General features: G+C 54.6%; 1 protein-coding gene across 3 annotated transcripts in view; it reads left to right on the top strand.

Moving 5' to 3' along the window:
* Positions 1-25,976, top strand: part of TRAF2 (TNF receptor associated factor 2) — a 57,772-nt gene that overhangs the window by 23,315 nt on the left and 8,481 nt on the right. Inside the window, exons 3-12 of one of the 3 annotated variants that reach the window (XM_083161169.1) lie at positions 10,263-10,308; positions 10,855-11,057; positions 11,764-11,842; positions 14,185-14,283; positions 19,826-19,987; positions 21,093-21,167; positions 22,028-22,102; positions 22,866-23,225; positions 24,935-25,112; positions 25,343-25,491. In XM_083161169.1, coding sequence (XP_083017295.1) covers positions 10,867-11,057; positions 11,764-11,842; positions 14,185-14,283; positions 19,826-19,987; positions 21,093-21,167; positions 22,028-22,102; positions 22,866-23,225; positions 24,935-25,112; positions 25,343-25,491 — 1,368 coding nt within the window. In that variant the 5' untranslated portion in view covers positions 10,263-10,308; positions 10,855-10,866. Of the gene's footprint in view, positions 1-10,262; positions 10,313-10,854; positions 11,058-11,763; positions 11,843-14,184; positions 14,284-19,825; positions 19,988-21,092; positions 21,168-22,027; positions 22,103-22,865; positions 23,226-24,934; positions 25,113-25,342; positions 25,492-25,976 lie in introns of all 3 variants that reach the window. The other 2 variants (XM_083161168.1, XM_083161170.1) reach the window with 2 other exon arrangements.

Genomic DNA, 25,976 nt, shown 5'->3' with positions numbered 1-25,976 from the left:
TGCCCCAAGATTATCTGGGAGCACGTACAATCATCATATTAACTATTGGGACACCACGATCAAGACTGAGTCTCATAATATTGATTCCACTTATTCTCAGAGAGTCTACGCTTGCCCTGACCTGCGTTATATCCGCTGTATGTATAATATCTGTGTGTGTGTGTGTATACACTGCAGACCACAGGAGTGTTGTTCCTGATCCGGTTGTGTCCACAGTGCATCTCCCACATACTGGGGGTTATTCTGTTTGATTTAGCAGATTTGCGAGCCCCCCAAATGCCGGTGTGCCCCCTCGCACACTGTGTACGTTCGCACGGGCTGCGAATGGATGTTTAACATAAACATCCTTTCACAGGCTATTGGATACACCCACATCCTTCGATGGTCATGACCATCGAAGGATGTGGAAGTTGCACGCAAATCTAAGGTTGCGGTCAGGTAACCTTAGATTTGCGTGCATATTTGAGCGGAAGTGGGCAACCAGCTGACATCCGGTGATGTCGGCTGCCTGCCCCTGGCACCTACGTTACAGGGTGATTTTCATGACTACCCACCGCCGCCCCTGCCCACAGTGTTGGGAGGGTGTGTGCGCCTGGCAAACAACCTGTGCAGAAGCACAACATTGCTCCCCCGTGCAAACACACGGGGGATGCACACACACACACACACACACACACACACACACACACACACACACACACACACACACACACACACACACACACACACACACACACACACACACACACACACTGTATATTGTATAAGCCTGGGGTAGCCAACTCCAGTCCTTTAGAGCTACCAACGGTGCATGTTTTCCAGATCTCCTCACAGAATCACAAGTGAAGTAATAAGTTCCACCTGTGGATCATTTAAAATGTGTCTGTGAGTAATGAGTGCACCTGTGCAGCAGCTGGGTTGTCTGGAAAATGTGAACTGTTGGTAGCTCTCGAGGACTGGAGTTGGCTACCACTGGTATAAACCAGCCATTATTTACTATAAACGCGTCATACAGGCAATCGTCACATGAGGCCGATCGCCGCGAGTACCTAAAATATTTCACGAATTGTACGAGAGCTAGGAGCGGTCCTGTGCAGCCGGGCTGGGAGGTCTGCGCTGGCCTCGGAGTTTAAATGGAAAACTCCATTGATAATGAATTTGAATAACCACTTCCTCCTCCCTCCTGCGTATAACGGACACTTTGTGAATATGTTCCGTTCTTACTTCCTACTTTCTGCTTTATTTATATACAACCATCACACTCCCCAACCAGTGGGGTGACCTACGTGCCTTCCACAAGACGAGGCTGTTCCGTAAACTCACCATTTGTGTCTGTGCGCAGACATCCATCTGACTAGCAATCTGTTCCCCTATGTAATTGTCACATGTTGAGGCCCCTCTAAAAGAGGCGTGGCCTAAAAGATCTACACTATTGGGTCAATAGGGTCAAAGCTTTGACATGGAAAAGGTAGATGGCAAAAGTTGACATGATCGAAAGGTCGACACATGACATGCAATTGTAAAAATGGTACTTGTGTATTTTGGCGGCACCCATCGCATCGCATACCATAACGCATACGACGGTATGCGACGCGATTTCGTTCGATAGTGTGCGATGGCATACAATTTTCAAATTGTATGCCATTGTACATGGCATACAATGCCATGCGATGCGATGCGATTAAACATTGTATAAGCACCCTAATGGGTGCTTACAATGTTAAATGCACCCCCCCCACTGTAAACGTGAACCCGAAGCGCAGCGAGCCCACGAGGGGCGGCGGTACGCGTCCTACAACTTTTTCATACCCCCACTATCCACGTCGGCGTAGAGTTGAGAATAGAATAGTGTGGCGAGCGCAGCGGATACATGTGAAGCCCGCAAAGGGACGCGATTACCTGTGAAGGTATCCGCGTCCCCTTGCGGGGCTCGCTGCGCTCGCCACACTATTCTATTCTCAACTCCACGCCGACGTGGATAGTGGGTGTATGAAAAGGTCGTAGGACGCGTACCGCTGCGCTCGCCACGCTTAGGGTTCACGTTTACTACCCCTTATACGCTGCTGTGCCGTGTCACACCTCCTGGGGGGAATGTTCTACCCCTTATACGCTGCTGTGCCGGGTCACACCTCCTGGGGGGACTGTTCTACCCCTTATACGCTGCTGTGCCGTGTCCCACCTCCTGGGGGGACTGTTCTACCCCTTATACGCTGCTGTGCCGGGTCACACCTCCTGGGGGGACTGTTCTACCCCTTATACGCTGCTGTGCCGGGTCACACCTCCTGGGGGGACTGTTCTACCCCTTATACGCTGCTGTGCCGGGTCACACCTCCTGGGGGGACTGTTCTACCCCTTATACGCTGCTGTGCCGGGTCACACCTCCTGGGGGGACTGTTCTACCCCTTATACGCTGCTGTTCCGGGTCACACCTCCTGGGGGGACTGTTCTACCCCTTATACGCTGCTGTGCCGGGTCACACCTCCTGGGGGGACTGTTCTACCCCTTATACGCTGCTGTGCCGTGTCCCACCTCCTGGGGGGACTGTTCTACCCCTTATACGCTGCTGTGCCGGGTCACACCTCCTGGGGGGACTGTTCTACCCCTTATACGCTGCTGTGCCGGGTCACACCTCCTGGGGGGACTGTTCTACCCCTTATACGCTGCTGTGCCGGGTCACACCTCCTGGGGGGACTGTTCTACCCCTTATACGCTGCTGTGCCGGGTCACACCTCCTGGGGGGACTGTTCTACCCCTTATACGCTGCTGTTCCGGGTCACACCTCCTGGGGGGACTGTTCTACCCCTTATACGCTGCTGTGCCGGGTCACACCTCCTGGGGCGACTGTTCTACCCCTTATACGCTGCTGTGCCGTGTCCCACCTCCTGGGGGGACTGTTCTACCCCTTATACGCTGCTGTGCCGGGTCACACCTCCTGGGGGGACTGTTCTACCCCTTATACGCTGCTGTGCCGTGTCCCACCTCCTGGGGGGACTGTTCTACCCCTTATACGCTGCTGTGCCGGGTCACACCTCCTGGGGGGACTGTTCTACCCCTTATACGCCGCTGTGCCGGGTCACACCTCCTGGGGGGACTGTACTACCCCTTATACGCTGCTGTGCCGGGTCACACCTCCTGGGGGGACTGTTCTACCCCTTATACGCTGCTGTGCCGTGTCCCACCTCCTGGGGGGACTGTTCTACCCCTTATACGCTGCTGTGCCGTGTCCCACCTCCTGGGGGGACTGTTCTACCCCTTATACGCTGCTGTGCCGGGTCACACCTCCTGGGGGGACTGTTCTACCCCTTATACGCCGCTGTGCCGGGTCACACCTCCTGGGGGGACTGTACTACCCCTTATACGCTGCTGTGCCGGGTCACACCTCCTGTGGCGACTGTTCTACCCCTTATACGCTACTGTGCCGGGTCACACCTCCTGGGGGGACTGTACTACCCCTTATACGCTGCTGTGCCGTGTCACACCTCCTGGGGGGAATGTTCTACCCCTTATACGCTGCTGTGCCGGGTCACACCTCCTGGGGGGACTGTTCTACCCCTTATACGCTGCTGTGCCGGGTCACACCTCCTGGGGGGACTGTTCTACCCCTTATACGCTGCTGTGCCGGGTCACACCTCCTGGGGGGACTGTTCTACCCCTTATACGCTGCTGTGCCGGGTCACACCTCCTGGGGGGACTGTTCTACCCCTTATACGCTGCTGTTCCGGGTCACACCTCCTGGGGGGACTGTTCTACCCCTTATACGCTGCTGTGCCGGGTCACACCTCCTGGGGCGACTGTTCTACCCCTTATACGCTGCTGTGCCGTGTCCCACCTCCTGGGGGGACTGTTCTACCCCTTATACGCTGCTGTGCCGGGTCACACCTCCTGGGGGGACTGTTCTACCCCTTATACGCTGCTGTGCCGGGTCACACCTCCTGGGGGGACTGTTCTACCCCTTATACGCTGCTGTGCCGGGTCACACCTCCTGGGGGGACTGTTCTACCCCTTATACGCCGCTGTGCCGGGTCACACCTCCTGGGGGGACTGTACTACCCCTTATACGCTGCTGTGCCGGGTCACACCTCCTGGGGGGACTGTTCTACCCCTTATACGCTGCTGTGCCGGGTCACACCTCCTGGGGGGACTGTTCTACCCCTTATACGCTGCTGTGCCGTGTCCCACCTCCTGGGGGGACTGTTCTACCCCTTATACGCTGCTGTGCCGGGTCACACCTCCTGGGGGGACTGTTCTACCCCTTATACGCCGCTGTGCCGGGTCACACCTCCTGGGGGGACTGTACTACCCCTTATACGCTGCTGTGCCGGGTCACACCTCCTGTGGCGACTGTTCTACCCCTTATACGCTACTGTGCCGGGTCACACCTCCTGGGGGGACTGTACTACCCCTTATACGCTGCTGTGCCGTGTCCCACCTCCTGGGGGGACTGTTCTACCCCTTATACGCTGCTGTGCCGGGTCACACCTCCTGGGGGGACTGTTCTACCCCTTATACGCTGCTGTGCCGGGTCACACCTCCTGGGGGGACTGTACTACCCCTTATACACTGCTGTGCCGGGTCACACCTCCTGGGGCGACTGTTCTACCCCTTATACGCTGCTGTGCCGGGTCACACCTCCTGGGGGGACTGTTCTACCCCTTATACGCTGCTGTGCCGTGTCCCACCTCCTGGGGGGACTGTTCTACCCCTTATACGCTGCTGTGCAGGGTCACACCTCCTGGGGGGACTGTTCTACCCCTTATACGCTGCTGTGCCGTGTCCCACCTCCTGGGGGGACTGTTCTACCCCTTATACGCTGCTGTGCCGGGTCACACCTCCTGGGGGGACTGTTCTACCCCTTATACGCTGCTGTGCCGGGTCACACCTCCTGGGGGGACTGTACTACCCCTTATACGCTGCTGTGCCGGGTCACACCTCCTGGGGGGACTGTTCTACCCCTTATACGCCGCTGTGCCGGGTCACACCTCCTGGGGGGACTGTACTACCCCTTATACGCTGCTGTGCCGGGTCACACCTGGGGGACTGTACTACCCCTTATATGCCGCTGTGCCGGGTCACACCACCTGGGGGGACTGTTCTACCCCTTATACGCTGCTGTGCCGGGTCACACCACCTGGGGGGACTGTTCTACCCCTTATACGCCGCTGTGCCGCGTCACACCTTCTGCGGGGACTGTTCTACCCCTTATACACTGCTGTGCCGGGTCACACCTCCTGGGGGGACTGTTCTACCCCTTATACGCTGCTGTTCCGGGTCACACCACCTTGGGGGACTGTTCTACCCCTTATACGCTGCTGTGCCGTGTCACACCTCCTGGGGGGACTGTTCTACCCCTTATACCCTGCTGTGCCAGGTCACACCTCCTGGGGGGACTGTTCTACTCCTTATACGCCGCTGTGTCGGGTCACACCTGGGGGACTGTACTACCCCTTATACGCCGCTGTGCCGGGTCACACCACCTTGGGGGACTGTTCTACCCCTTATACGCCGCTGTGCCGCGTCACACCTTCTGCGGGGACTGTTCTACCCCTTATACACTGCTGTGCCGGGTCACACCTCCTGGGGGGACTGTTCTACCCCTTATACGCTGCTGTTCCGGGTCACACCACCTTGGGGGACTGTTCTACCCCTTATACCCTGCTGTGCCGCGTCACACCTCCTGGGGGGACTGTTCTGCCCCTTATACGCTGCTGTGCCGTGTCACACCTCCTGGGGGGACTGTTCTGCCCCTTATACGCTGCTGTGCCGGGTCACACCTCCTGGGGGGACTGTTCTACCCCTTATACGCTGCTGTGCCGGGTCACACCTCTTGGGGGGACTGTTCTACCCCTTATACCCTGCTGTGCCAGGTCACACCTCCTGGGGGGACTGTTCTACCCCTTATACGCTGCTGTGCCGGGTCACACCTCTTGGGGGGACTGTTCTACCCCTTATACCCTGCTGTGCCGGGTCACACCTCCTGGGGGGACTGTTCTACTCCTTATACGCTGCTGTGCCGTGTCACACCTGGGGGACTGTACTACCCCTTATACACCGCTGTGCCGTGTCACACCTCCTGGGGGGACTGTTCTACCCCTTATACGCCGCTGTGCCGGGTCACACCTCCTGGGGGGACTGTACTACCCCTTATACGCTGCTGTGCCGGGTCACACCTCCTGTGGCGACTGTTCTACCCCTTATACGCTACTGTGCCGGGTCACACCTCCTGGGGGGACTGTACTACCCCTTATACGCTGCTGTGCCGTGTCCCACCTCCTGGGGGGACTGTTCTACCCCTTATACGCTGCTGTGCCGGGTCACACCTCCTGGGGGGACTGTTCTACCCCTTATACGCTGCTGTGCCGGGTCACACCTCCTGGGGGGACTGTACTACCCCTTATACGCTGCTGTGCCGGGTCACACCTCCTGGGGCGACTGTTCTACCCCTTATACGCTGCTGTGCCGGGTCACACCTCCTGGGGGGACTGTTCTACCCCTTATACGCTGCTGTGCCGTGTCCCACCTCCTGGGGGGACTGTTCTACCCCTTATACGCTGCTGTGCAGGGTCACACCTCCTGGGGGGACTGTTCTACCCCTTATACGCTGCTGTGCCGTGTCCCACCTCCTGGGGGGACTGTTCTACCCCTTATACGCTGCTGTGCCGGGTCACACCTCCTGGGGGGACTGTTCTACCCCTTATACGCTGCTGTGCCGGGTCACACCTCCTGGGGGGACTGTACTACCCCTTATACGCTGCTGTGCCGGGTCACACCTCCTGGGGCGACTGTTCTACCCCTTATACGCTGCTGTGCCGGGTCACACCTCCTGGGGGGACTGTACTACCCCTTATACGCTGCTGTGCCGGGTCACACCTCCTGGGGGGACTGTTCTACCCCTTATACGCCGCTGTGCCGGGTCACACCTCCTGGGGGGACTGTTCTACCCCTTATACGCTGCTGTTCCGGGTCACACCTCCTGGGGGGACTGTACTACCCCTTATACGCTGCTGTGCCGGGTCACACCTGGGGGACTGTACTACCCCTTATATGCCGCTGTGCCGGGTCACACCACCTGGGGGGACTGTTCTACCCCTTATACGCTGCTGTGCCGGGTCACACCTCCTGGGGGGACTGTACTACCCCTTATACGCTGCTGTGCCGGGTCACACCTCCTGGGGGGACTGTTCTACCCCTTATACGCCGCTGTGCCGGGTCACACCTCCTGGGGGGACTGTTCTACCCCTTATACGCTGCTGTTCCGGGTCACACCTCCTGGGGGGACTGTACTACCCCTTATACGCTGCTGTGCCGGGTCACACCTGGGGGACTGTACTACCCCTTATATGCCGCTGTGCCGGGTCACACCACCTGGGGGGACTGTTCTACCCCTTATACGCTGCTGTGCCGGGTCACACCACCTGGGGGGACTGTTCTACCCCTTATACGCCGCTGTGCCGCGTCACACCTTCTGCGGGGACTGTTCTACCCCTTATACACTGCTGTGCCGGGTCACACCTCCTGGGGGGACTGTTCTACCCCTTATACGCTGCTGTTCCGGGTCACACCACCTTGGGGGACTGTTCTACCCCTTATACGCTGCTGTGCCGTGTCACACCTCCTGGGGGGACTGTTCTACCCCTTATACCCTGCTGTGCCAGGTCACACCTCCTGGGGGGACTGTTCTACTCCTTATACGCCGCTGTGTCGGGTCACACCTGGGGGACTGTACTACCCCTTATACGCCGCTGTGCCGGGTCACACCACCTTGGGGGACTGTTCTACCCCTTATACGCCGCTGTGCCGCGTCACACCTTCTGCGGGGACTGTTCTACCCCTTATACACTGCTGTGCCGGGTCACACCTCCTGGGGGGACTGTTCTACCCCTTATACGCTGCTGTTCCGGGTCACACCACCTTGGGGGACTGTTCTACCCCTTATACCCTGCTGTGCCGCGTCACACCTCCTGGGGGGACTGTTCTGCCCCTTATACGCTGCTGTGCCGTGTCACACCTCCTGGGGGGACTGTTCTATCCCTTATACGCTGCTGTGCCGTGTCACACCTCCTGGGGGGACTGTTCTGCCCCTTATACGCTGCTGTGCCGGGTCACACCTCCTGGGGGGACTGTTCTACCCCTTATACGCTGCTGTGCCGGGTCACACCTCCTGGGGGGACTGTTCTACCCCTTATACGCTGCTGTGCCGGGTCACACCTCTTGGGGGGACTGTTCTACCCCTTATACGCTGCTGTGCCGGGTCACACCTCCTGTGGCGACTGTTCTACCCCTTATACGCTGCTGTGCCGGGTCACACCTCCTGGGGGGACTGTTCTACCCCTTATACGCTGCTGTGCCGGGTCACACCTCTTGGGGGGACTGTTCTACCCCTTATACCCTGCTGTGCCGGGTCACACCTCCTGGGGGGACTGTTCTACCCCTTATATGCTGCTGTGCCGGGTCACACCTCCTGGGGGGACTGTTCTACCCCTTATACGCTGCTGTGCCGGGTCACACCTCTTGGGGGGACTGTTCTACCCCTTATACCCTGCTGTGCCGGGTCACACCTCCTGGGGGGACTGTTCTACCCCTTATACGCTGCTGTGCCGGGTCACACCTCCTGGGGGGACTGTTCTACCCCTTATACCCTGCTGTGCCGCGTCACACCTCCTTGGGGGACTGTTCTACCCCTTATACCCTGCTGTGCCGCGTCACACCTCCTGGGGGGACTGTTCTACCCCTTATACCCTGCTGTGCCGCGTCACACCTCCTTGGGGGACTGTTCTACCCCTTATACACTGCTGTGCCGTGTCACACCTCCTGGGGGGACTGTTCTACCCCTTATACCCTGCTGTGCCGCGTCACACCTCCTGGGGGGACTGTTCTACCCCTTATACGCTGCTGTGCCGGGTCACACCTCCTGGGGGGACTGTTCTACCCCTTATACACTGCTGTGCCGTGTCACACCTCCTGGGGGGACTGTTCTACCCCTTATACGCTGCTGTGCCGTGTCACACCTGGGGGACTGTTCTACCCCTTATACCCTGCTGTGCCGCGTCACACCTCCTGGGGGGACTGTTCTACCCCTTATACGCTGCTGTGCCGGGTCACACCTCCTTGGGGGACTGTTCTACCCCTTATACACTGCTGTGCCGTGTCACACCTCCTGGGGGGACTGTTCTACCCCTTATACCCTGCTGTGCCGCGTCACACCTCCTGGGGGGACTGTTCTGCCCCTTATACGCTGCTGTGCCGTGTCACACCTGGGGGGACTGTTCTACCCCTTATACGCTGCTGTGCCGCGTCACACCTCCTGGGGGGACTGTTCTACCCCTTATACACTGCTGTGCCGGGTCACACCTCCTGGGGGGACTGTTCTACCCCTTATACGCTGCTGTTCCGGGTCACACCTCCTGGGGGGACTGTTCTACCCCTTATACACTGCTGTGCCGGGTCACACCTCCTGGGGGGACTGTTCTACCCCTTATACTCGGATATGCCATATCACGCCCTTTGGCTACCGCACTGTATTTGCCATCCTGGTATTCGTAGACACTGACATGAACCGGAGCTCCTTCCAATTGGAGCTAAAGTGATAAGTATCCAGATGGCAGCCAGACAATGTCTAGGTCAGCACCCAAAAGGTTGACATGGTCAAAAGGTTGACACAAGCAATAAATCGACATGGCAATGTTTTTCTAGATCTATTTTTCGGACTTTTTCATAATGTGTTATCCATGTGGACTTCGGATGGGAACAGCACAGTCAATCCCTGTGGTAGCGCAGTGCGACAACTGGCCCAGGGTATGGTGAGGGAAGCGGGACGTTCCTTATAGGTTCACCTGCTCAGGTGTCCACATTGACATCAAAACATACAAAAAAAACATATAGACCTTTTTTCTCATGTTGACCCTTTTTTTTCTAATTCCCCCCCCCCCCCTCATGGCCACTTATTTCTTGTGTTGTAATTTTTAGCGCGTTGACCGTTTTCTCTCACATCAACCCTTTTTTTTTTTTTTCTGGTGTTGCCCTTTTTTTCCATGTGTCACCTTGTTTCATGTGACGTTTTTTTTTTTTTTTTGTGTCAACCTTTTATTGACCTTGTCTGTGAGCTATACCCCACCCTAAACTGAATGTACAGCTAACTAGAGTAATGCTGTGGTTTTATACCTACACTATTGCATGGATGTGACAGGAGCATCTGTATGGATGTATGTATTTATATATAATATATTCCCGTGTCCCCCTCATGTGACTCTTCTGTCCGCTCCTAGGTGTGAGGATCTCTCTGCATCTGGGAGCCACCGGAATCACCTGGCTGTGAGTAAGTAGGATCCTCATTCACCCTCTTACCTCTGTCTGTCTGTTACTGTGTACTGCGCAACAGACCACGCCGGCGCTATACAAAGGTTAATATTGTATGTGTCACTAGCCGAGAGCAGTAATTAGTCACCCTACTATCTTATCGCCGTAGTTACATGAGATCACTTCCTTTCTTGGCTGTATTTTAGAGGGGGACGATATGTACAATTGGTTTTGGTGTCTAATGTCGATGACATGTTGAACTACTGCATTCTGCGCTGTCACATGTCAGTGTACTCTAGTAGTACAGGCCATTGTATGTATTTTCCTTTGTACTGTGTATAGGAAATGAGTCAGGATTACTAGGGCCTATAGAACTATGAAACCATCTGGTTAATCAGAGTTCAGCATGACTTGGTCTAACATGAGCCTTGTAGCTCCAGTACAGCCGGGGTCTTCCTGGCCTCCTACGCAGTTATCTGGCCTTTGCGAAACGCGTCAGGTGCTCCACAGCCTGTTACAGACAGGGACTGTTGTGACTACGATCTTCTCCCCTCTACGCAGTGTCCTTCGCGCATGGCTACCGCATCCATTTCCTCCCCGCCTGCTTCGTTAGACTTGAACCGGCCGGGCTTCAAGAAAGAAATTCTCGGGACCAAGCTAGAAGGGAAATACCTCTGCTCCGACTGCAAGAACATCCTGCGCAGACCGTTCCAGGCCCAGTGCGGACATAGGTACTGCGCGCACTGCCTGAGGAAGATTATCAGGTGAGCGGCGCAAACCGTCTGCCGTACAATGGGGGGGGCCTCATGCACCTCCTCTTTGGAGAGGGCACTGGAGAGACCCGTCCATTTTTATTTTGCGCTAGATCAGACTCTCCCTCTGCTGTGTAACTACAAATATCAGCATGCCCTAATAGCGAATATTAAACGGTGGGAAGGCATGCTTGGATATGTAGTTCCACAGCAGCTGGACAGTAGCGGGTTGTGTACCCCTGATCTAGATGAGTACACGGCTCTGTTTTGGGATCCAGGTGAGACAATAGGTCGTCAGTCAATAGGTTGAGACTGTACGGTCGGCATAGGTAAAACACAAGCAAAGGGTCAGCATTGGTCGCAAGACTGGGAACGGCACAGTGCGCCAGCACAGCAGAGGGTGGAACCTGGCCCAAATCCTGTCGAGAACAGCGGTACACTATTGGGGGGGGGGGGGCTCAGGGGTCAACATTTAAAAACACAAAACAAAAAAGACCCTATGACCGATACACTCCCACCCCTCTCCAGGTCACAGAACCTGTTTTACAGTGTGTACAGGCCTCTATTTTAGAACATGTAGGGTAAGGGAAAGTATAGTACCCCTTGTCCATTATTGGGGGTGATCAGTCTGTCCGGGTGACCGCTGCCTGGGCTGGCTGTAATGTGGACAGCGCTGTTGAGGTTTTGCGCCTTACCGTTCCCTCTTTGCCTCTCTCAGCTCCGGACCGCAGAAGTGCGCCGCCTGCATACAGGAAGGATTATTTGAGGACGGAATATCCATTCTAGAAAGCAGCACAGTAAGTTACACAGTGATGCTTTGTCGGCACGCGGCGACACTCATTGTCTGGAGTCGGCAGAATTATGGTCGAGGGGATCAGACCGGGTTAAAGTCGAGACCGAACGATCTAGACTGTTTCATCTGCATTTAGGCTGTGATTGTTCATAGATCAATGATGTACACTGGACCACATTCAGAGATGTTGCCAACCACAGCGGCGGTTGTTGAAAGAGGGATCATGTTGTACAAAGACGTCCATCTCTGAATGAGACCCGCTGAGCGATAATCGCTGACTTGGTCGGCTTGCTGGATAATCGCGCACTGAATGGCGGCCTTACGGCTGAGGCTGGATTGGTGAAATCACAAATAGATAATGGGGGTTATTCTGATTCACTTTGAAAGGCACAATCACTCTCTAATGGACAAAACCATGCTGTACTGCAGGTGGGGCTGATGTAACATGTGCAGAGAGTTAGATTTGGGTGTTTTATTGTTTCTGTGCACCCAAATCTAACTCTCTCTGCACATGTTACATCAGCCTCACCTGCAGTGCACATGGTTTTGTGCGTTTCCGAGTGAATCAGAATAACCCCCAATGTGTATTCTTCTCATTCTGTATAGTACGTGACACGCCTGCTATTACTCCCATGTATGTTATGCAGACACACCATACATAGCTACATGCCATACAGAACCGGGCCTGTAAAAGGCATTTGTTCCCACTGAGCTCATCCTCCGGTAATAGCCGCCGTACACGGAGCGTTCTCAGCAGGCAGTCAGAGAACTTTTTGGGAAAGTGGATTACAGATACATTTCTAAAGCTAAGGGACCATTGTGTTCATTATCGGGGTTACAGGACCCCCCCCCCCCCACCCCGAAAATTGTTCTGCTTTTGTCCAACATATGGTTTGCTCTGCAGCGTCCTCCTCTAAATCCTGCACCAAGTGTCTAGGGGATACGGTCATTGGGACACCAGCATGATGGTAGACATTAGATCGACACCATTAGTTAGACATGACTTAAGGTAGACATGGGTTTCGGTCGACAGGGTCTTTAGGTCAACATGGGTAAGGTTGACAGGGTTTTTATTTTTTTACTGTTTTTTTTTATTTATTTATTTTTAGCAAAAATGTGCCGACAGGCGGTATTTCATGCCCTACCATCCACTAGGGCGTGGTGGGAGAATGAAATAGTTTGCCGAGTGTAGCGAGGCACCGTGCCCAAAGCAAGGGGAGTGTAGCGAGCCATGCAAGGGGACGTAGTGCTACATTTCGGTCTCCATGTTGACACGACATGTGCCGACAGGCGGTATTTCATGCCCTACCATCCACTAGAGCGTGGTGGGAGAATAAAATAGTGTGCCGAGTGTAGCGTGGTGCTACGTTTTAGTGTTTATGTTGACTGTATTGACATTCCGGTTAAAAAAAACAAAACATGTTGACTTTTTCAATGTCAACCTTACCCATGTCGACCTAATGACCCTGTCATGTCGACCTTCCTGCATGTCGACATTAACTCATGTCGACCTAATGACTGTCTAACAACTAGCTAATGACCAACTGATCCACACCCGTGTCTAGGGCCATCTCCGAGGATGGCATCCCCCACTTACATAGTGAAAGTGAAAGCAGGTGGGGAAAAGTGAAAGTGAAAGCAGGTGGGGAAAAGTGAAAGTGAAAGCAGGTGGGGAAAAGTGAAAGTGAAAGCAGGTGGGGAAAAGTGAAAGTGAAAGCAGGTGGGAAATAGTGAAAGTGAAAGCAGGTGGGAAATAGTGAAAGTGAAAGCAGGTGGGAAATAGTGAAAGTGAAAGCAGGTGGGAAATAGTGAAAGTGAAAGCAGGTGGGAAATAGTGAAAGTGAAAGCAGGTGGGAAATAGTGAAAGTGAAAGCAGGTGGGAAATAGTGAAAGTGAAAGCAGGTGGGAAATAGTGAAAGTGAAAGCCGGTAGGGAATAGCGAAAGTGAAAGCAGGTGGGACAGAGTAAAAGTGAAAGCAAGAGGGGGATAGTGAAAGTAGGTGGGGCATAGCGAAAGTGAAAGCAGGTGGGGAAGAGTGAAATCAGTAGCAGAATATAGGAGTGGCCTTTGAAAACATGACCATTTCCGTTGATGCGCCATCTGTGCTCATCATCGATAGCATGAAACCATACATAGGACAGTACATACGTTGAGCAGTACCGATAATAACCGTGTCCTTTCACACACATCCCCACTTTAATACATGGGGAGGAGGGGGGTGGTATCCTCTGCCCACATAATGTTGTCCTGGTACCACTAAATCGTACCACTAAATCACACAATCGGGAGGGAGTGGGGTTCCTGAGATGTCATGATGGTGTGCTCATTTTGCTCATTGTTCCCAGGCATTTCCAGATAATGCAGCGCGCCGGGAGGTGGAGAGTCTGCCCTCTGTCTGCAACAACAGCGGCTGCACCTGGAGAGGAACCATCAAGGAGTACGAGGTGAGAACCGCATTGCGCCCCTAGAGTACAAGATGAGAACCGCATTGCGCCCCTAGAGTACGAGGTGAGAACCGCATTGCACTCCTACAACTTACCCGGTTCTGCAGTGTGGCAACTTTCAGTTTGGCTAAGGAATTGTTGCATCTGCTTTCCTCTCGGCCATTCTAAGTGGGATGTGCAGTCTGGGACACAGAGGCCGCATAGTACAACATACAGGAGCTACTGATAATGCCTTGGTGCCAGACACCACAGGACATCTGCAGAGGTTTTGTGGGGTCCACGCCCCAATGGGTCAGAGCTGAGTCACTGGTGCAGAATTTGAATGCCAGGACATGGCGTTATCTGCACCTAGAACACAGGACATGTGAGCAGGAAACGTGAAGCCAGGCATCTGTAGAGCTGGCGCCTCACATGCGTCCGATAGTGCTGCGGGATGTGAGGTCATATCCTGCTTCCCGTGGTCTCTGTGCTGTCCTGATAGGACATGTGTGATTACTTCTGATATTAGAATGTCATAAAGGAAAGGAAAAGTGTTCCCTATAGATTGTAAGCTTGCGAGCAGGGCCCTCATACCTTTGACCGTCTGTGAATACCAGGTTTGTTGTATCACTGTCTCCTATTGTAAAGCGCAACGGAATCTGCTGCGCTATGTAAGAAACCGTTAATAAATAAAGTGGTCAGCACTGAGTCTAGCCCTGTGAGTTACAAGGTGCGACTTGGTGTAAATGGGGCACCTTATCCAGACTTCTAGGGCACCTGTTGTGTAGCGCTGCCACTGGGCACCTGTTGTGTAGCGCTGCCACTGGGCACCTGTTGTGTAGCGCTGCCACCGGGCACCTGTTGTGTAGCGCTGCCACCGGGGACCTGTTGTGTAGCGCTGCCACCGGGCACCTGTTGTGTAGCGCTGCCACCGGGCACCTGTTGTGTAGCGCTGCCACCGGGCACCTGTTGTGTAGCGCTGCCACCGGGCACCTGTTGTGTAGCGCTGCCACCGGGCACCTGTTGTGTAGCGCTGGCACCGGGCACCTGTTGTGTAGCGCTGGCACCGGGCACCTGTTGTGTAGCACTGGGCACCTGTTGTGTAGCGCTGGCACTGGGCACCTGTTGTGTAGCGCTGGCACTGGGCACCTGTTGTGTAGCGCTGGCACTGGGCACCTGTTGTGTAGCGCGGGCACTGGGCACCTGTTGTGTAGCGCGGGCACCTGTTGTGTAGCGCTGGCACTGGGCACCTGTTGTGTAGCGCTGGCACCGGGCACCTGTTGTGTAGCGCTGGCACCGGGCACCTGTTGTGTAGCGCTGGCACCGGGCACCTGTTGTGTAGCGCTGGCAATGGGTACCTGTTGTGTAGCGCTGGCACCGGGCATCTGTTGTGTAGCGCTGGCACCGGGCATCTGTTGTGTAGCGCTGGCACCGGGCACCTCTTGTGTAGCGCTGGCACCTGTTGTGTAGCGCTGGCACCGGGCACCTGTTGTGTAGCGCTGGCACTGGGCACCTGTTGTGTAGCGCTGGCACTGGGCACCTGTTGTGTAGCGCTGGCACCTGTTGTGTAGCGCTGGCACCGGGCACCTGTTGTGTAGCGCTGGCACCGGGCACCTGTTGTGTAGCGCTGCCACCGGGCACCTGTTGTGTAGCGCTGCCACCGGGCACCTGTTGTGTAGCGCTGCCACCGGGCACCTGTTGTGTAGCGCTGCCACCGGGCACCTGTTGTGTAGCGCTGCCACCGGGCACCTGTTGTGTAGCGCTGCCACCGGGCACCTGTTGTGTAGCGCTGCCACCGGGCACCTGTTGTGTAGCACTGGGCACCTGTTGTGTAGCGCTGGCACTGGGCACCTGTTGTGTAGCGCTGGCACTGGGCACCTGTTGTGTAGCGCGGGCACTGGGCACCTGTTGTGTAGCGCGGGCACTGGGCACCTGTTGTGTAGCGCGGGCACCTGTTGTGTAGCGCTGGCACTGGGCACCTGTTGTGTAGCGCTGGCACCGGGCACCTGTTGTGTAGCGCTGGCACCGGGCACCTGTTGTGTAGCGCTGGCACCGGGCACCTGTTGTGTAGCGCTGGCAATGGGCACCTGTTGTGTAGCGCTGGCACCGGGCATCTGTTGTGTAGCGCTGGCACCGGGCATCTGTTGTGTAGCGCTGGCACCGGGCACCTGTTGTGTAGCGCTGGCACCTGTTGTGTAGCGCTGGCACCGGGCACCTGTTGTGTAGCGCTGGCACCGGGCACCTGTTGTGTAGCGCTGGCACTGGGCACCTGTTGTGTAGCGCTGGCACCTGTTGTGTAGCGCTGGCACCGGGCACCTGTTGTGTAGCGCTGGCACCGGGCACCTGTTGTGTAGCGCTGGCACCGGGCACCTGTTGTGTAGCGCTGGCACCGGGCACCTGTTGTGTAGCGCTGGCACCGGGCATCTGTTGTGTAGCGCTGGCACCGGGCATCTGTTGTGTAGCGCTGGCACCGGGCATCTGTTGTGTAGCGCTGGCACCGGGCACCTGTTGTGTAGCGCTGGCACCTGTTGTGTAGCGCTGGCACCTGTTGTGTAGCGCTGGCACCGGGCACCTGTTGTGTAGCGCTGGCACCGGGCACCTGTTGTGTAGCGCTGGCACCGGGCATCTGTTGTGTAGTGCTGGCACCGGGCACCTGTTGTGTAGCGCTGGCACCTGTTGTGTAGCGCTGGCACCGGGCACCTGTTGTGTAGCGCTGGCACCGGGCACCTGTTGTGTAGCGCTGGCACCGGGCACCTGTTGTGTAGCGCTGGCACTGCAGATTTCCTGAGGACCTTGACCCTTGGCAAGCTCACAGGTGTGGCTGCGTGATCACTGTTTCAGCATCAGTACTTTGCGTCCGATGTTACGTAATGGCCGCCATATGTGTGAGATTAGGACCAGGCGATAACATTCTCTCTGTAATTATAACGTCACACGAGATATGAGCTGACGGGGAAATGGTTAATGGTAGTGTTTACCAATAACTGGGGAGTACCTGAATACTGTATTTAACCATTCATTTTTAAACCAGCTAAGGGTATTTAACCCTTACCTGGTTTGGGAATTAATGAACCTGCTGCTCATTGGTCCAGTCACTTCCAGTCCTGATTAGGTGGCTGGATGCAGTGACCCCTCCCCCTGCCCCCTCTTCCAGATTGGATGCCCTGATTACATTTATGTCAGAGAAGGGGGTGGAGGGGGTCCGTATTATATTGCGGTCTGTATGATAGGCTCACAGTCAATAGGTCGACATAGGCGCAAGGTCACTGGAGTTTTGTTTACCTTTTTGCGTCATCACTCTGTGTCGGCCCATGGTATAGGGACGCCGGATAGCTTCACTCTGTGTCGGCCCATGGTATAGGGACGCCGGATAGCGTCACTCTGTGTCGGCCTATGGTATAGGGATGCCGGATAGCGTCACTCTGTGTCGGCCCATGGTATAGGGACGCCGGATAGCGTCACTCTGTGTCGGCCCATGGTATAGGGACACCAGATAGCGTCACTCTGTGTCGGCCCATGGTATAGGGATGCCGGATAGCGTCACTCTGTGTCGGCCCATGGTATAGGGACGCCGGATAGCGTCACTCTGTGTCGGCCCATGGTATAGGGACGCCGGATAGCGTCACTCTGTGTCGGCCCATGGTATAGGGACGCCGGATAGCGTCACTCTGTGTCGGGAGTTACAGCATCTTCTAGTCTCTTGGTGCTTTCTGCACCATCTCATTGCTGTCAGTATATTGGAGGTGGCTTATCTGGTTTTCCTGCATTGCCCATGCCCAGCCCACCTTGTGGGTGTGACCCCTCTCACCCTCTGTGGGTGTGACCCCTCTGTGGGTGCGCTGGTATCCAGCCCTAGTAAGAGCTGCAGGTAACCACTTGCTTTTGTTACTTGTTATAGCACATTATGCTGCACACTGCGATCTGACAACGTCTCATACACCCTACGATGTGTCTTGCAGCATGCGTGCAGTCATTTCTTCCCTGGCCGAAGGCACGTTCATGAGGGGACTGCAAGTGTTCCATCTTTATACGATCTGAGGATGACTGAGGGTGTCGGGCTGTATCGAGCAGTGTAACATTATTGCACCCTTTCCCTGTAGCCGGGCAGTTACTAGACTTGAGAGTAAATGCGCACACGTAGGAATCCTGTATCACCAGCTGCTGGTGAACTACAAATCCCAGAGTGGCCCGAATCTAGAGGCAGGGAGTTCAGCGTGACAGCAGCTGCAGACGGCCGCCAGGCGGATTATAGACACAGGGAAGTACCTGGCTGTGAGCCAAGCTCATTCACAGACTGGAAAGTCCCTAAACTCCCCAGTGCTGTCAGCGCGTTATTGTAACCAGCGGGGGAGGAATTGGCTTCATGCACATTAATAAAATATCGGGGGGACCACAAAGTTCTCGTCACCTGGTGGTTTCTGTGCATATATTGTGGTGGATGTGAATCATAGGGTCAATATTGTCTCGGTCGACCACAAAAGATCAGCATGCACAGAGTTGAAGCCAGAAAAAAGTTGACGCATGAATAGGTCGACCCCCCCCCCCCCCCCCTTTTTTTGGGGGGGGGGGGGACATATAAACTCCACACTGATTGGTTGGATTCCATCCCATGATCCCAGTGCTACGAGGAAGAGCAATACTTACCACTGTGCCACGATGCTGCCCGTAACCTGTACATGTAGATTATTGCATTTCAGTGGGGGGATATCTGTATGGTTCAGTGGGGGATATCTGTATGGAGGCCTTTGGACAACTATAGAATTCTTGGATAACTCTTCTATTTACTGTCGCTCCGGTTTGGTAATTCCCAACGATCAGTCCTGAGTGTGGAGAGGATAGGCGGCTGTTGTTCTCCCCAGACAAGTTTCAGCTGCTCCCAGCTGTGACCGGTTATAAATGAGAGTCTGGGAAATGCCCGCTCGTTATTTCACACAAAGACAACACTGGAATATACACAATGTCCCATTGTAGAGGCACAAGTGTGTAGTTTCCTCCATGGAATCGTGTTCCAAAATAACACTAAAACACCCCAAGGGCCGGTGATTACATCGCGTTGATCTTTGCCTATACTGTATACGGTCATTCTGTGAGAAAGCTGCATACGTTACAGAAGGGAACGCAAAACTCTGGAGGCTGTGGCGAGACAGCGGGGCCAGGATGCCGGCTCCTGGCATAGATGGGCGCACTTCCCTACTGCGGCCAAATAGTAGCGCACCAGGCTGCGGCCAGTATTTGCAGCACAAAGATAAATACATGATGAGAATACATAAACCTTCATTGTTCATCACGGTGTCTCCGAGGGGATTATGTGATCGGTTCCGGGCTCAGGGGGTGTCCATAACATTGCTACTGATTTCAGGCCGCGCCAGCCATGCACCGGATTGCTGCATTCAATTTAGTGACCGCTCCACTAATATGTCTGTGGATTCAGAACCGCTTGCGCCCCCCTCCCCCCCCCCATTGTATTTAATAACATCAGTATTTAATGTTGGTTGATTAGCTGCACCCTATACGTTCCCCAATGTTCCTCTGTGCTCACCGGAATGCGTTCTTTGTCTTACAGGCCACCCATGAAGGACAATGCCCATTCATGCTTGTGCCGTGTACGGCGTGCAAAGCGCTAATCCGCGTGCACGACAGGGACTGGCACAACGAGCGGGAGTGCCCCGAGAGGAAGCTGAACTGTCGCTACTGCAAGCTATCGTTCTACTTCCCGGATATCAAGGTAATTGGTTGCTCTCGGTCACATGACCTGGGATGTCCACCTTTGGGTCACTTCACATGGCCTGGGGTGGTCTTGATTGAGTCGCAGTGCGTCACCTGGCCTTGGGTGCTCCCTATTGGGTCACCATGAGTCACATGGCTTCGAATGGCTGCTATTGGGTTGCTGTCCGTCACATGGCATGCGGTGCCGGGTATTAGGTTGCTGTCCGTCACATGGCCTGGGGTGCTCACTATTATGCCACTCTGGGTCACATGGTCTATGGCAGCCACTATTGGGTCACTGTCTGTTAGGTCGCAGGAATTGGGTCTTCGCACTCACCACAACGGAACCTGTCGGGTAGAAATCGTGACTGCCCGCATCAGAACTTGTGGTACACATACAGACAAATGCCGCACACAGATTTGTAGTTTACACGATACACCTGGCTGGCCAGGACCTGACGCACAGACACTGGAGGGCACAGCTGATCCCCAGACACCTCTCTGCCTGTAACACCAGAGTGTTATACTAGTATGGGCGGACACCTCTGTATAAGAAGTGGGTGCAATATGTGACTATACAGAGTCTTACCATGGAGCCGTGTGCACATCTAGTATAATGCAGGGAGTATACCTGACGTGTCGGAGCTTGCAGACCGGTATTTACTGTATCATCAGACCAGAACCTTCCATCCTGCATTCCACCCATTGTGTCATTGTATACAAAACACTATACTGTGTATACAACACACACACAGAAAGCCGGGAATGTCTGGTAGCTGATGCAGGTGGTTTCCGAAGTAAATACCGGGCAGATGCGGCGCCTCTCTCCAGCCTTCCTCGCTTTCCGCGCCCCTGCTGTCTCCCTCGCCATCACCATACGGTGGTATACACACCAGGGTCATCTCCCAGGCTGTGTGAGAAACCGCAGACACAAGCTTGTCCTCACACAACATACCCGCCATTACACAAGTATCCACCCGCACCTCGGAATATCGCAGCAACGACAGCCGTGCCGCGAGCTGTGTGTCACTTGTGCTGATTCTGTATCGTTCTCCTATACGATTCTGGTCTTCAGAATAACTCTGTCACCCGTGTCTAATCATTGCATCTCTCGGTGGTTGTAGGCCCACGATGAGATTTGCCCCAAGTTCCCAATGACGTGCGAAGGGTGCGGGAAGAAGAAGATTCCCAGAGAAAAGGTAATTTCTGCATTTAATACCGCTATAGATAAATGTACATATAATGTACCATAAGATTGGGGTTAGGGGGCGGGGGGGGGGGGGGTTATGGTTAGGCTGTTGGGGCGAGGTTAGGGATAGGCTGTGGGGTCAGGGGGTTTACGGTCAGGGGCAGGGGGAAGTTACGGTTAGGCTGCGGGGGAGGTTAGGGATAGGATGTAGGAGGGGTTGGGTACTTACCTGGATGTGTGCCTAGGGGACGTGTAATAGTCTGCAAATTGCAGCATTGCCATGATTTGCGCATTGGGCAGTGACGCAGGAGCCTCCGACGCATCCAAGTCGTAACCATTCCTTAGAGGATGTTCTAGCAGATCTTTTACATTTTCAATTATTAACAGTCAGTTACAGCGCACACATAGGGCCTGATCAGAGTTGCACACTAATGCCATTGGGATTCACCAGGCTACGGAGCTGCTAATGTCGGCCAGGAATGAAAGGAGACACCCACCGGAGTCATGGCAAACTCACCAATTGCGCACACATTCGCAGCCTATACGCAGTGACCGGGAACACTGCACCAATAGGTCTATGACTGCCCTCGGAGGTAGTGACACAAATTCACTGCGTGCATGTTCCCAGCTGGCGTCAACCCCAAGAATGGCCGTGTCACACTTGTATATTTGCCGTTACTGCTCATTCAGACATTCTAGGGTTAATTTTGTTGGGAGCCAATTAGCCTACCGGTATATTTTTGGACTGTGGGAGGAAACAGGAGTACCCGGAGGAAACCCACGCAAGCATGGGGAGACTATACAAACTCTACACAGATAGGGCCATGGAGGGAATGGAACCCACTAACACACTAACCTTCTCCATCATAGTTCCAGGACCACGTGAAGTCATGCGGCCGCTGCAGAGTGCCGTGCCGCTACCTCGCGGCTGGCTGTATGGAGATGGTGAGTACCCGCTCCCGCTACTATATGTATGTAATCCTGTAACCTGGCTTAGCCCGGAACACCTGCCATTCTCATAATTCAGGTGCTAGTGCCGTGTGTCTCTGTGATGACATCATAAGGGCATAAGCGCACCGTGTGTCTCTGTGATGACATCATAAGGGCATAAGCACGCTGTGTTTCTGTGATGACATCATAATGGCATAAGCGCTGTGTGTCTCTGTGATGACATCATAAGGGCATAAGCACGCTGTGTGTCTCTGATGACATCATAATGGCATAAGCGCTGTGTGTCTCTGTGATGACATCATAAGGGCATAAGCACGCTGTGTGTCTCTGATGACCTCATAATGGCATAAGCGCTGTGTGTCTCTGATGACATCATAAGGGCATAAGCACGCTGTGTGTCTGATGACATCATAATGGCATAAGCGCTGTGTGTCTCTGTGATGACATCATAAGGGCGCTGTGTGTCTCTGATGACATCATAATGGCATAAGCGCTGTGTGTCTCTGTGATGACATCATAATGGCATAAGCGCTGTGTGTCTCTGATGACATCATATGGGCATAAGCGCGCTGTGTGTCTTTGATGACATCATAAGGGCATAAGCGCGCTGTGTGCCTCTGTGATGACATCATTCGGGCATAAGCAGGCTGTGTGCCCCTGATGACATCATTCGGGCACTGGCGCTGTGTGCCTTATGCTCCGTTGCTATCACTACTTCCTATGTAACTGATGTATAATGGCGTGTGCCCCATGGCAGGTGGAGAATGACAAGTGCTTAGAACACGAGAACAAGTTCCTGCCTGAGCATTTGGCAAAGGTTTGGGAGTTTGCGCAGTCACACAGGAAGGATGCCAGCGACATCACCCACCGCCTGGGAGCCATGTCCGTGCAGGGCAGCTCGGTTCCGTACGGCAACCCAGTGTCGCCCATCGCAGCCGCTACCGACAAGTTCTCGGAGGCCATGAGGCAGTTTGAGACGCTGGACAAGAAGAGCACAGTCCTTGAAAACATAGTCTGCGTCCTGACCCGGGAGCTAGAGCGCTCCAGCATCGCCGCGGAGGAGGCAGCAAAGCACCGGCGGTCAGACCAAGAGAAGATAGATACCCTGCACAACAAGGTGAGTGCTGCACTGCATCCACAGCAGCACAAAGTATATCAGGAGATGAGGGATGTGTCGGTGAGAACAGGGCTGCATGTGAAAGGGACATTATGTGAGGAGGGAAATGGAGGCAGCAGGAAGCCACATTATATAGTGGGAGAAGGGTCCCCAGCAGTACAGAGTATATCAGGAGATGAGTGATGTGTCAGTGTGGACAGGGGCAGTGACATGATGTGAGGAGAGGAATGGAGGCAGCAGGAAGCCACAGACTGAGAGTTATATAGTGGGAGGAGCAGGGTCCCCAGCAGCACAGGGTATATCAGGAGATGAGGGATGTGTCAGTGAGGGGATGCAGTGTAAATCCCGGCATTCAGAATCCCGACGCTGGAATCCCGACCGCTGAAATCCACGACACCCCCGGGGGGGAGAATAAAATTAGTGTGCCGAGTGTATCGAGGCACCGGGCCCGCTGCGTGGCGAGCGCAGCGAGCCCACAAGGGGGGGCGATCCACGTCCCCCCCCCTTGTCGGGATTCCAGCGTCGGGATTCTGAACGCCGGGATCCCGACCGCCGGGATTTAATACTGAATCCGTCAGTGAGGACAGGGCTACATGTGACGGGCAGTGATATGATGTGAGGAGGGAAATGGAGGCATCAGGAAGCCACAGACTGAGAGTTATATAGTGGGAGGAGCAGGGTCCCCAGCAGCACAGAGTATATCAGGAGATGAGGGATGTGTCAGTGAGGACAGGGCTGCATGTGACAGGGGCAGTAACATGATGTGAGGAGGGGAATGGGGGCAGCAGGAAGCCACAGACTGAGCATTATATAGTGGGAGGAGCAGGGTCCCCAGCAGCACAGAGTATATCAGGAGATGAGGGATGTGTCAGTGAGGACAGGGCTGTATGTGACAGGGGCAGTGACATGATGTGAGGAGGGGAATAGAGACAGCAGGAAGCCACAGACTGAGCGTTATATAGTGGGAGGAACAGGGTCCCCAGCAGCACAGAGTATATCAGGAGATGAGGGATGTGTCAGTGAGGACAGGGCTGTATGTGACAGGGGCAGTGACATGATGTGAGGAGGGGAATAGAGGCAGCAGGAAGCCACAGACTGAGCGTTATATAGTGGGAGGAGCAGGGTCCCCAGCAGCACAGAGTATATCAGGAGATGAGGGATGTGTCAGTGAGGACAGGGCTGTATGTGACAGGGGCAGTGACATGATGACAGGAGGGGAATAGAGGCAGCAGGAAGCCACAGACTGAGCGTTATATAGTGGGAGGAGCAGGGTCCCCAGCAGCACAGAGTATATCAGGAGATGAGGGATGTGTCAGTGAGGACAGGGCTGTATGTGACAGGGGCAGTGACATGATGTGAGGAGGGGAATAGAGGCAGCAGGAAGCCACAGACTGAGCGTTATATAGTGGGAGGAGCAGGGTCCCCAGCAGCACAGAGTATATCAGGAGATGAGGGATGTGTCAGTGAGGATAGGGCTGTATGTGACAGGGGCAGTGACATGATGTGAGGAGGGGAATGGAGGCAACAGGAAGCCACAGACTGAGTGTTATATAGTGGGAGGAGCAGGGTCCCCAGCAGCACAGAGGAATGATGCAGAATGATGTTAGTGGGAGCAGTTGTGTTTTGTGCTCCGGCAGCACCCGGCGCAGGGGAGAACATTATACCTGTGGGTTTGTTAATAAAACCCCTGCAATGTTTCGTGTCTCTAGGTGCGGCAGCTGGAGCGCACGCTGGGCCAGAAGGAGCTGCAACTGGTAGACTGGGAGACGCGGTTACAGGAAGCAGAACTTTCCACCTTTGATGGAATCTTTGTGTGGAAAATTCCAGAGTTTGCCAAGAAGCGTCAGGATGCCATGATAGGGCGATGCCCGGCAATGTTCTCTGCGCGTGAGTTACTTACAGCGTGGTGGGGTTATTGGGCGTCTCAGCCGGGCGTGGAGCTTAGATCGTGTGGTGGAAATGATTGCATGTGGTGAGCGAGACGTGTAACTTACATACGTGACACACACCGGGGAACTCAGACCTTACTGTCCCTGACGTCGCCCGGAGCCGGACCAATACGCAGCCGCCGCCTCTAAGTGCCGCCAGATCTGTAACATAATCTCCTCCTCTTCCAGCTTTCTACACCAACAAGTACGGCTACAAGATGTGTCTGCGGATCTACCTGAACGGAGACGGCACCGGGAGGGGGACGCACCTCTCACTCTTCTTTGTGGTGATGAAGGGACCCAATGATGCTCTACTCCGATGGCCGTTTAACCAGAAAGTCAGTGTTCTACCCACGTTTTGCCATAAATACTTATTCTTATTATACACAATGATTATTTACCGTAGGAGAAAAACCGTGAAATAAACCCAAGAGCGTTGTTTTAGCGTTGAGTAGTAAATGTTCCGGAAACGTTCACAAGGCCCGATTCTGATTTTTAGCAGGGAAGAGGCTGCAACGCCATACAAATAAAATGTGATGATCATGCCAGCACCCTGCAAATCCCCTGCAGTTCCTCTCCCCTGCCTGAGGTGTCACTCTCTGCTGTGCTGCTTTTAGCACAGGTCTGGTCTGCATATCTGTGCTAAAATACAGACCACACTGTACTAAAAGCACCACATCAGAGACACACCTCAGGGAGGGAAGAGGAACTGCACGGGTATTGGAAAAGACAGAGTGTTAGAATGAACGCTATAAATGCAAAAGGAGGCGCCTGTAGGAGGCTGACGCCTCTGATCCGAGGGCTGCGGCCGAGGACGCAGCAT

Source organism: Crinia signifera, chromosome 9 (genome assembly GCF_055691185.1).
Source record: "Crinia signifera chromosome 9, ASM5569118v1, whole genome shotgun sequence".
Taxonomy (NCBI): Eukaryota; Metazoa; Chordata; class Amphibia; order Anura; family Myobatrachidae; genus Crinia; species Crinia signifera.
Note: the sequence above shows the minus strand (reverse complement) of the source record. Positions and strands in the feature narration are given on the sequence as shown.